This window comes from Balaenoptera acutorostrata, chromosome 2, assembly GCF_949987535.1.
Source record: "Balaenoptera acutorostrata chromosome 2, mBalAcu1.1, whole genome shotgun sequence".
NCBI classification, from domain to species: Eukaryota; Metazoa; Chordata; class Mammalia; order Artiodactyla; family Balaenopteridae; genus Balaenoptera; species Balaenoptera acutorostrata.
This window is the reverse complement of record NC_080065.1, coordinates 182598600-182610636: the sequence shown is the minus strand read 5'-3', so window position 1 is coordinate 182610636 and position 12037 is coordinate 182598600. Positions and strand designations below refer to the sequence as shown.

Below are 12037 nucleotides of genomic sequence, written 5' to 3'. Positions count from 1 at the left end.
ACAACAAAGGAACCCACGTGCCGCAACTAAGACCCAGAGCAACCAACCAATGAAACAAATAAATGAATCTTAAAAAAAAAAACAAATAGAGCAGAGTCAGGGGGATTGGTGGGTGCTACTGTAAATGCATTTTAAATGGGGGGCTCACAGAAGCCTCCATTGAGAGAATGACATTTGAGCAAAGATCTGGAGGAAGTGAGAGAGGGAGCTATGGAGGAATCTGGAGGAAAGACACCATGCAGCGGGAACAGCACGTGCAAAGGCCCTGAGGCAGAACCACGCCTGGAGTGTTGGAAGAACAGGGAGGAGGCCCGTGTGTCTGGAGCAGAGTGAGCAAGGGGGAGAGAGGGAGGAGGGGAGGGCAGGGAGGGGACGGGACCGGTCGTGCAGGGCCTTGTGGGCCACAGGGATGACTTGGGCTTTTACTGCAAAAGAGGTGGGAGCCCTGGAGGGCCGTGGGCAGAGGAGGGGTCGGAGCCTGACTCAGGTGCTCACGGGCGCCCTCTGGTGGCTGCTGCAGGTAGGACAGACTGTGGGGACGAGGATGGGAGTCCAGGGACCAGGGTGCAGCTGACCGCGCTGGTCCATGTAGGGGCAGAGGAGGGGAGAGAAGTGGGTGGATTCTGCACAGTTTTTTGAAAGCAGAAGCAGGAGGACTGGCTGACAGGTCAGTCTAGGGTGACTCCCAGGTTCTCGCTGAGCAACTGCCAGGACGGAGCTTCCGTCAGCAAAGATGAGACGTGGGAGGAGCAGGTTAGCGAGGATGGTCAGACACCACGTGGCGGTGTTGAGTGTGAGACCCCCGTGAACCCCCCAAGTGGAGACATAGAGGGGCAGCTGCACCCTGAGTCTGGAGCTCAGAGGAGGTCCAAGCTGGAGACAGGGCTGAGGGCATAGACGAGGCCGCCAGGGAGGGGAGGGGTGGGGTGGGGGAGGGGAGAAGCCCGAGGGGGTTCAGGAGAGGTGGGTGGGTGGGTGGGTGGGTAAGTGGGTGGGAGGGAGAGCGGGGCGGGGGGGAGGAGGAGTATGGGGCCCGGGGACCATGTGAGAATGCAGTTCTTAGAAGGAGGCCGACTGGCCCGGTCAGACGCCTCGGAGAGGGGGAGGAGGACAGAGAAGTGACCGCTGGACTTAACAACTCAAAGGTACCCATGACCTTGACCAGGGCAGTTTCTGCAGCCTTGGGAGGAAAGAGGGCTGATACTGGAGCAAACACTGCAGGAAAAATCCCACCCTGGCCCTTCTCAGGGGTGACCCTACCTTCCAGAAGGCCCTTTATTAGCATGGGCAGAGGAGTGGGGCATGGAGGTGGGTGTTGGCTGCAGAGCCTGCAGAAACTTCCTCCTTCTTGCTCCACTGGACTTTCAGTTTCCCGAGGCCCTGCCTGGCCGGGGTCTGGGTGAGGGTAACCTTGAGCTCCAGTGTCACAACGACCCCTGGCAAAGGCCCAGCACAAGCACCAGACCCTGGTAGGAAGCAGATGCTTCTAGAAGAAAGAGAATAAACAGACGCTTACTGCCTCATTGCGGGCCATCTGCAAACCTCCACACCAGCACCCTGGCAAATAACTCTGCCCAGATGTGTGTTTGTTGATTGATAATCTCACTGACCCGAGAGCCTGGGCACACCTGGTATATATGGTGCAACCAGAAAATAAAAATAAAAGTAGGATTTCTCATAGTTTTGTTCTGCTTTGCAGTGGATTGCCTAACTGACCCCTAGGCACCCCTCTGCTCTAGCAATGAAGGTTCCAAGGGTGTTTCTCATACTGGTTATGAAGGGGCTCTCTGGAGGTGGAATACTATGCAGCCATGAAAAAGAATGACACACAGAGTGGTGACCAGTGCTCCTGATAATGGGGGTGGCCTAGGAATGCAAGTTTATGTTCTGCTGAATAAAAGAAGCCAGACGCCAAAGGCCACATAGTGTGTGATCCCATTTATATGAAACATCCAGAATAGGCAAATCCAGAGACAGAAAGCAGATTTGTGATTGCCAGGGGCTGAGGAGGGGAATGCCCAGTGACTGCTAATGGGGACTTGGCTTCTTTTTGGAGTGACGAGAATGTTCTGGAATTACATAGTGGTGATGATTACACAATATAGTGAAATATACTAGAAACCACTGAAGTGTACACTTAAAAAATAACATAATTCTCATAACCAAAAAAAATGCATGTTATATTTTTCATTAGAATCTCTGTTCCTTATAGGCTGTGTGACCTTGGCCAGATTACTTAACCTCTCTGAGCCTGTTTCCTCATCTGTAAATGGGAATAATGAAATCCACCTCTTAAGGGTATTGTAAGGATGTGGTAAGGATTACACTAAAGCTCTTAGAGCACTCCTTGGCCCATAGTAAGTTTTCTCGAAGTGTTTGTGCTTGTTATTATTATTATCTTATATAAAGTAAGTCAGAGCAGAGGAGAGGATTAGAGAAGTGCAATTTAAAACGGATTTTAGGGAATTCCTTGGTGGTCTAGTGGTAGGAACTCTGTGCTCCCATTGCCAAGGGCCCGGGTTCCATACCTGTTCAGGGAATTAAGATCCCACGTGCCATGCAGCGTGGCCAAGAAAAAAAAAGTCACACATCTAAAATATATAAAGAAAAAAGGGGAAACTTTTCAAAACATTTTCCCCTATTTTTTCTTTAAGGCTGTTTGGCCAAGAGGGGGCATGGGACTTTTCCAGGAAATACCCCAGGCCCACGGGGCCATGTGGGGTAGGCTGGCCTCCGAGGGGGTGCTGCCACCAGGGGGCGCTGGGGCAGCAGGAATTGTGGCCGTGTGTGAAGCCCTTCCCTACGTGGTCTCCCCTCCAGGCCTTTGCCCATGCTGTGCCCACCCCCAGGGACACTCTTCCCCACCAATGGCTCATTCCGACTTAGGCCTCGGGTGTCAGCTTACTTCCTCCTTGCAGAAGATTCTCTTAATTCCCCCCAGGCTGGTCAAGGGTCCACTTTGGGCCTCCACAGCCCCCTACACTTCATCACAGGCCTGATCTCCCCGTAACTCTGTCTCTGGCACTGGACAGTGAGCCCTGAGAGGACAGAATGGGGGTGTCTCAGGTCACCTGAGAGGGTGACTACTCAGTCATCCCTGTGCCCAAGGGCCTGCACACAGTAGAAGCTCAATAAATGTTGGTTGGCTAAATGGATGGAGGAATCCATGTCCTCTCCACTCACTGCTCAGTGAGCTCCATGGGGACAGGGACCAGGTCTGTGTCCAGGGCACCCAGCATGGTCTGCACACAGTAGGTGCTCACTAATTATTTGTCAGAAGGATTCACTTTACTGAACAGTTATTGTGTGCCACATCCTGTGCTGGGTTCTGAAAATACTGCAGTGACCAAGACACATGGGCCCCCAGCTCTCTCAGGGTGGGCAGGGTGTAGTAGAGAAGCCACAAATTAACAAGTAACAAAATGAACGGTAATATTTCAAAGAATTTTAAAAATCTAGGGACTTCCCTGGCAGTCCAGTGGTTAAGACTCTGCACTTCCAGTGCAGGGGGCACCAATTCGATCCCTGGTTGGGGAACTAAGATCCCACATGCTGTGCAGCACAGCCAAAAAATAAAATAAAATAAAAATAAAAATAAAAAATGGAGGTCATAAATTAACAGGCTGCAGAGTCTCCGTATGGGCTAGAATCCAGTAGAGAGATGCCTGGCTCCTTCTCCTGCCCCAGAAGGCTACTTATAAGCTGTGTGACCTTGGATAAATGATGTCACCCCTCCTGGCCTCAGTTTCCTCATCTGTAAATTGGGAACATTGTGTCTAGCTCCTGGGGCTGTTGAGAGGATTAAGTGTGTTCATCCAGCATGTAAAGCCCTCAGCCCAGGGCTTTCAAAATGATCATCCTTTAAATATACGGGGTTGGGGACTTCTCTGGTGGCACAGTGGTTAAGAAAGAATACGCCTGCCAATGCAGGGGACGCGGGTTCGAACCCTGGTCCAGGAAGTTCCCACATGCCGCGGAGCAACTAAGCCCGTGTGCCACAACTACTGAGCCTGTGCTCTAGAGCCCACAAGCCACAGCTACTGAACGCCTAGAGCCTATGCTCTGCAACAAGAGAAGCCACCACAATGAGAAGCCTGTGCACCGCAACGAAGAGTAGCCCCCACTCGCCGCAACTAGAGAAAGCCCACGCGCAGCAACGAAGACCCAATGCAGCCAAAAATTAAAATTAAATAAATAAATAAATTTATAAAAATAAATAAATACACTGGGTTGACACAGGGACATGTAGGTACTGGAGTTCCAGACTGGAGGTCACTACGTCCATGGTACAGGTGAGAAAGATGAGGCCCAGAAAAGGACTGTGACTTGCCACTCACAACATCTCAGGGATGAAATAGGGGCGCACATTCTAAATGGGCCCACTTCTCCCTCCTCTGCCTCCACCCGGTCCAGCCCCCATCCTCACTGGCCTGGACCAGTCCCCTCTGGGCCCCCAGCTTCCACCCTTGCTCCCCAGTCTGCCCTCCCTGCCCCAGCCAGAGGGCGCCCATGAACACCTGAGTCAGGCCCCACCCCTGCTCTGCCCACAGTCCTCCAGGGTTCCACCTCCCTGGGGGTAAAAGCCCAAGTCCTCCCTGAGACCCACAAGGTCCTGCACGAACTGCTCCATCCCCTCCTGGCCCTCACCTCCCTCTCTCCTCCTCACTCACTCTGCCCATCCTTGCTGCTGTTCATGCAACAATGCAGGCATGGTCCTGCCCCAGGGCCTTTGCACTCCCTGTTTCCTCTGCCCAGAAGATCTAACCCTTCCTTCCCAAGCTCTTCCTCCAGGTCTTGGCTCTAATGCCACCTCCTCAGAGAGGCCCTCCTGGCCACCTGGGCCAAAGTTCTTCCTCCTGAGGCACCCCCATCACTGTGCATGCCCAGTTTATTTCTTCTGAAGTCTCCTCAGTTTCTGAAATTATCTTGCTTCCTCATTTGATGATTCATTCACCGCTCCCGTCCCTCCGCCTCTACCTGCGATTGAAAAGAGAGCAGGGGACGGTTCACATCTGTCTTCACCCCCACTGCACCCCAGTGTCTGGGACAATCCTGGCACACAGTAGGAGCTCAATAAATATTGGTCAACTGCAAAAATGGCCTGTTAACTGCAGCTGACTCTAGCCTTAGTGATCTGAAACCGCCTGTTTGGGAATTCCCTGGTGGTCCAATGGTTGAGACTGCCGTGGCCCAGGCTCGTTCCCTGGTCGGGGAAATAAGATCCTGCAAGCCACGCCAGAGTGGCCAAAAAGAAAAGAAAAGAAACTGTCTGTTTCCACAACCCCACCCGGAGAATCCAATCTCCCCAAGTTTCATGTCATGGCAGGGAAGCCGGAAGCAGACCTTCGACAAAATCTGAGTCAGTGACTAAAATAGTAAGTGGTGCGTGACAGTCTGGGTGACTCACACCAGGCCCGCCCTTTGGGGTGGCTGGTGGAGGAGGAAAGGACATGCTAAGTCAGTGTTCAAATCACGCTGTTGGGCGAGAGGAGGCCTGCAGCTTCCCGGCTCACCTGGCCCACATATGCCCTTCCTGGGCTGGCCTTCATTCCCTCCCTTGGAAATCCGACTACTTCATTGCAATCTCCCCACTTCTGATCTGTGTGACTTTGGGGACGAGAATTCACCTCTCTCTGCCTCGGTTTTCCCCATCTGTAAAATGGGGACTAGCAACAGAAGCTTCTACCGTGGGGGGGTCATTTTTGAGGATTAAAGTACGTTTAGATGGGACTTCCCTGGTGGTCCAGTGGTTAAGACTGCGCTTCCACTGCAGGAGGCGCGGGTTCGATTCCCTGGTTGGGGAGATCCCTGGTCAGGGAGATTCCGCATACCGTGCAGTGAGTCCAAAAATTAAAAAAAAAAAAAAAAAGGTTTAGATTTAAAGCCTCCAAGACGGATAAACAGTGAGTGCTCAACAAATATTAATTCTATTCTTATTCTCAAAAGATCTGAGACCCTGAAAAAGATTAATCCCCTTCATATCAGGCACAAAGTTAATGAGCACTTACACTGTCCCTGGTATTTCACTGTTATCGCACGATCTGCTGATGACCTTGGAACAATGGCCTCATAAACCCATTTCTCAGATAAGAAAGCAGAGGCTCAGAGAGGTGAAGGCATTTGCTGAAGATTACACAGTGTGATCAGAGCCCAGCCTTGGTGGGAGCATCAAGGCAGACCCCCGCTTCCCCCAAAAAGGGCTGCAACAGAAACAGCTAAATGTACTCACAATGTCTTTTCTCTCCTCCTTCTCTGGCATTAGAACCAACACTTTTGGCAAAGCACGTGACCCATCAGAAGACTACATTTCCCAGCTTCCCTTGCAGCCGGAGATGGACCATGTGACTACATCCTGACCAATGAAATGAAAGCAAACGTGCACAACTTTTGGCTCCTGTCCCTTTTATGGCAATAGCAGCCACGTTTTTATACTGACAAATGGCCAGGCAGAGGTCTCCCAGAGGACAATGGCACTGTCAAAGCATTCAATAAATATTTATTACAATTAAAACACCATACCCATACCTCCAACCCATTCCCCACCACCACGGTCCAGAGAGAGGGAGGGATTGACTGAGAATTTGTAAACACATCCAATTCTGGCTACCTCAAGGGCCAGAAAGTCATGTGGTCAATTTTCCCGGCAGTGTCCTGAAAGTAGCAAACGACCCCATGTTCCACTAACCCCTGGAGATGGGGAATCAAGGCCGAGGTCATCAAGTCCAGTCACTTGGTCATTCCGTTTCTGGCGTCTTGTCCTCGGGCGCCTGCATCCCTCTCTGGTTCCACATGTGGTTGTTGAGTCCCAGTTGTACCATCTGCGCATGGTGTATGATGAGGGGCTGCAGCCCCTGAGAGTGCACGGGTGAAGTCTGTGGGAAGTCCGGGGGCTGCGGGAAGGCCTGGGGCTGCGGGAAAGCCACCGGGGGCTGCGGGAAGGCCGGTGGGGGCATGCCCGCCAGCCAAGGAGGCAGGGGCGGCGGCTGATGGCCCGGCCGCGTGGGAAAGGGTGGTGGTGGGGCTCCCAGGGTCCCCGGTCCCCCAAAGGGCACCTGAGGCACAGAAGGCAGCTGAGTCTCAAATGGCATGTAGTTCCCGAAAGCTACCTGGAGCTTCTCCATCTGCATCTGGTACGACAGGTAGTTATGGAGGTAAGCCGAGTGCGCGGCACTCCACGCCGCTGCCTGCTGCCACTCACCCTCCAGGTGTTTGCTCTGCTCCTGCAGGGCCCGGATATCCTGTTCCTTCCTCCACTTGGCCTTGCGGGCCCGCAGCTTCTGGGACTTGAAGGTGTTGGCCACCCTCTTGGCGAAGATCGGGGAGTGCTCGTCCAGCCACACCAGGGCGTTGAGCAGGCTGGTCGTGCTGGGGCTGAGCTGGGTCAGGGAACTCTCCAGGGGCAGGAAGGGGATCACGCAATCCTGCCACCCATGCCGCGTGAGGCTGCTCATCAGAGACTGGTTCGCCTGGTGCTGGCTCAGCCGGCAGTCGAAGTTGGAGGTGAGCAACAGGATGGTGAAGGCCGAGTGGTCTAAGGCGTCCTGCAGGCAGTGCAGCTCGCCGCGCCCTGGCACCTGGAAATCTTCGCAGAACGTGGCGCCGTCGCGCACGCCCAGGGCCTCCAGCCTCTCGCGCACGCGCAACGCGATGTGCTCGTCAGCGCCAGCGTGCAGCACCACAAAGTTATAGAATTTCTGCTCTGGCGACTCCAGCTCAGGAGGAGGGGGCCCTGGCTTCGAGACGGTAGGGTGAGCCTTAGGAGGGGTCGATGGAGACGAAAAGGGAGAGGACGTTTTGGGGGCCGATGGAGTCGGTGGGCGTGGCTGAGCCGCCGGGTAAGTGGTGTCTTCCTCTGAAAGTTGGATTGGCGACTGATCCGCGACAGGGCAGGCGTTTCTGGAACGCGAGGGGAGAGATTTGGGAGCTGCTGGCACATCCGTGCACTCCACCGGGTGGTGAGTGCTGGTTTTCGGAGCTTCCGGGGGGTCGTGCAGGCTGGCGGGGCATGCATCTGCGGCCACCTCGGGAAGCCTGGGGGCTGGGCTGTTTGGCCGCGCCGGGGGCCTGGCAGCCTCCACTGATGGGGGCCAGCTCATCTCCTCGGGCTCCTGGCAGCCCATAGGGGCAGGCTCGGGCACTGGGCTGGGCCGGGGCTTGTCACACAGCTTGCTGGGCCCGTGGGGGCTGTGGTGACTGCTGAGGAGGGCCATGGTGGGCGACTGACTAATTTCCAAGTTGCTGGCCAGGGAGGCGGGGCTGCCGGTGGATCTCAGGGAATGCCCTCTGCTCCACTCCGAAAGGTCCTCGATGGGCCACGGATGGCTGCGGGTCCCGGAGGGTGATGCCGAGGACGGCAGGAGGCACCCCAGATCGGAGTGGAGAGTTTGGGTGCCCTCCAGGTCCCTAAGGACCTCCCATCCGCACCGGTCTCGTGCCTCTTCCTGGAGCTCCCCCAGCTGGGGGTCGTCCCTGGACCTGAAAGCACGGATGGCTGCGCGGTAGGCCTCCTCCCGCATTGGCGCTGGACACAGCCTCTCCTCGGCAAGAAGGTGGTACACCCTGGCAACGGCCCGGGACACGTCTGGGGGCTCCTCTGGGGCCTCAGTGCTGTCCACACCAGCCCACTGGCGGGCCACCAGCTTCGCCACAGCGTCCGCCTTCAGCGCCTCCAGGGAGATCCTGGCCTCGGTCTCCTGGCCCAGCTTTAGGAGCACCATGGCATGCAGGAGGTCCGCCCCCCGGCAGCCTGGCCGCAGGGTCTTCAGTTTGTGCTTAAGATACAAGAGCTTATCCTGGCCCGCCGCGCCTAGAATGTCAAAGGCGCCAGAAAGGGACGGGCCTGTGCTGGCCATGGGCGCAGGTGGGTGTGGCCTCCGGCGGCGTGAGAAACACTGGGTGATGGAGTCATGTTCCACACGCCGCCCCCCCTGCGCTGCAGGCCCGGTGTCCCTACCTGCTCACGGGTACTAGGTCCCCTGGGGGCTGCAGAGCAGACCTGTGAAGCAAAAAGATATGGTTATCACCAAAAAGGGGGCTCTGGGAGGCGGCCCAGACAACCCCCCACCCCATGCCTTCAAAACCCACCAGACCTATCACCAGACCTTGACCTTGGGCAAGACTTCTCACCTCCACCACCTTCCCTCTCCTCCTCTGCAAGAGGACAGCAGAGGCGCCTGCCTGGTGTCACCCAGCGGGTAGCTGCTACTATTTTCCCCATTCACAGAGGAAGAAGGTGAGCCAGAGAAGTGAAGTCATTTGCCCCAAGTCACACAGCCGGTGATAGATCTGGGATTTGTTTGTTTGTTTGTTTGTTTTGTCCAAAAGGCATGCGGGATCTTAGTTCCCCAACCAGGGATCAAACCTGCACCCCCTGCAGTGGAAGCATAGAGTCCTAACCACTGGACCACCAGGGAATTCCCAGAGCTGGGATTTGAGCCCAAGCTGTCTGGTTGTAGAGGCTGAGGCTATGTGCATAACCACAAGACTATACTGCCTATAAGGATGATAATAAGCCCACTTATGGGATTGTTTCAGGGAGCTGAGTTGCGTTAACGTATGGAAAGCTCTGAGCCCAATGACTGGAAGTCACTCAGGAAGGGTCAGCCTCCTAGATGGCCCCCAGTGACCCCACATCCTGGTATTCAAGCCTTGGGTGGTCCTTCCAACGTTGTCCCAGAGTTCTGTGAGATCGATAGAATATGGCAGAAGTGATAGGGTGTCACTTGTGACATTAGGTTATAAAAGACACTGGCTTCCTTCTTAGTCACTCTCTCTGTCACTCTGTCGGGGGTAAACCATGATGTGAGTGGCCCTCTGGAAAGGCCCACAAGGGGAGGAACTGAGGCTTCCCACCTCCAGCCACATGGGGGCGCCAATCTCAGACTCCAGCCCCAGTTAAGCCTTCAGATGAGGCAGCCCCGGCAGACAGCCTAACTGCAGCCTCATCAGAGACCTAGAGCCAGAACCACCCAGCTCATCTGCCACCAGATTCCTGATGTTCAGAAATTATATGAGATAATAAATGTTTGTTGTTTTGAAGCCACGAAGTTCTGGGGTAATTTGTTCCGTAGCAATAGCTAACTGATACAGGTCGCGTTATTACTATGATGAGTTAACCATGACCAAGGGCCAGATCTATGCCTAACACTGCTGCTAAGCCCTTTGGAGGCTCTTTCCTCTTCTCTCCATTTCTTGAAAAATGCCAAGCTGGTTCCCACTTCAGGATCTTTGCATGCACTGTTCCCTCTGCTTGGAGCACCTTACCCTAGACCTTTGCCTGGGTGACCTGAAGCTCATCCTTAGCCCCCAGGTACAATGGTGCAACCTCAGGGAGCCCTCCATGCTCACCCCGGTTCTCTATCCCAGTCTATCTTTCCATGTACCCCCACAACAGAATTGGCCACTGGGTGACCTTTTCCTGTGTGTTAAACCTTCCACATCTGTCTGCCTCCCAGTCACTGGGGGCATCAAAGGGTGAGGGTTTGTGGAACCACACAGCAGGTACCTAACAAATACTTGTTGAATGAATGAATCAATGTATGAATAGGGCCAGCAATATTTCCTTCCAATACTGTCGATAAGAAAACAGGCACAGGGCTTCTCTGGTAGCACAGTGGTTAAGAATCCGCCTGCCAATGCAGGGGACACGGGTTTGAGCCCTGGTCTGGGAAGATCCCACATGCCGCGGAGCAACTAAGCCCGTGCGCCACAACTACTGAGCCTGACCTCTAGAGCCCACGAGCCACAACTACTGAGCCGCGTGCCACAATTACTGAAGCCCGCGTGCCTAGAGCCTGTGCTCCGCAACAAGAGAAGCCGCCACAATGAGAAGCCTGCGCACCACAATGAAGAGTAGCCCCCGCTCGCCACAACTAGAGAAAGCCCGCGTGCAGCAACAAAGACCCAACACAGCCAAAAATAAATAAATTAAATAAATAAAATTTTTAAAAAATGCTTAAAAAAAAAAAGAAAACAGGAACAAGGATGTCCACTCTCGCCACTTTTATTCAACATAGTTTTGGAAGTCCTAGCCATGGTAATCAGAGAAGAAAAAGAAATAAAAGGAATCCAAATTGGAAAAGAAGAAGTAAAACTGTCACTGTTTGCAGCTGACATGATACTATACATAGAAAATCCTAAAGATGCTACCAGAAAACTACTAGAGCTCATCAATGAATTCAGTAAAATTGCAGGATATGAAATTAATACACAGAAATGTTTCATTCCTATACACTAACAACGAAATATCAGAAAGAGAAATAAAGGAAACAATCCCTTTTACAATCGCATCAAAAAAATAAAATACCTAGGAATAAATCTACCTAACGAGACAAAAGACCTGTACTCAGAAAACTATAAGATACTGATGAAAGAAATCAAAGATGACACAAACAGATGGAGAGATATACACCATGTTCTTGGACTGGAAGAATCAATATTATCAAAATGACTATACTACTCAAAGCAGTCTACAGATTCAATGCAATCTCTGTCAAATTACCAATGGCATTTTTCACAGAATTAGAACAAAAAATTTTACAATTTGTATAGACACAAAAGACCCCAAATAGCCAAAGCAATCTTGAGGAAGAAAAATGGAGCTGGAGGAATCAGGCTCCCTGACTTCAGACTATACTACAAAGCTACAATCATCAAAACAGTATGGTACTAGCACAAAAACTGAAATAGATATCAATGGAACAGGATAGAAAGCCCAGAGATAAACCCACGCACCTACGGTCAACTAATCTATGACAAAGGAGGTAAGACTATACAATGGAGAAAAGACAGGCTCTTCAATAAGTGGTGCTGGGAAAACTGGACAGCTACATGTAAAAGAATGAAATTAGGGGACTTCCCTGGTGGCGCAGTGGTTAAGGATCCGCCTGCCAATGCAGGGGACATGGGTTCGAGCCCTGGTCCGGGAAGATCCCACATGCCGCGGAGCAACTAAGCCCGTGCGCCACAACTACTGAGCCTGCGTGCCACAACTACTGAAGCCCACATGCCTGGAGCCCACGCTCCACAACAAGAGAAG

At 53.0% G+C, this 12037-nt stretch overlaps 1 protein-coding gene across 3 annotated transcripts in view; it reads right to left on the bottom strand.

Moving 5' to 3' along the window:
- TICAM1 (TIR domain containing adaptor molecule 1) overlaps positions 1 to 12037 on the bottom strand; it is a 35373-nt gene that overhangs the window by 11846 nt on the left and 11490 nt on the right. For 2 of the 3 annotated variants that reach the window (XM_057540611.1, XM_057540609.1), the window contains exon 2: positions 6480 to 8995. The exons of the other annotated variant lie outside the window; for it this stretch is intronic. In XM_057540611.1, the coding sequence (XP_057396594.1) occupies positions 6735 to 8852 (2118 nt within the window). In that variant the 5' untranslated portion in view covers positions 8853 to 8995 and the 3' untranslated portion in view covers positions 6480 to 6734. Of the gene's footprint in view, positions 1 to 6479; positions 8996 to 12037 lie in introns of those variants that run through there. 3 annotated transcript variants of the gene reach the window in all.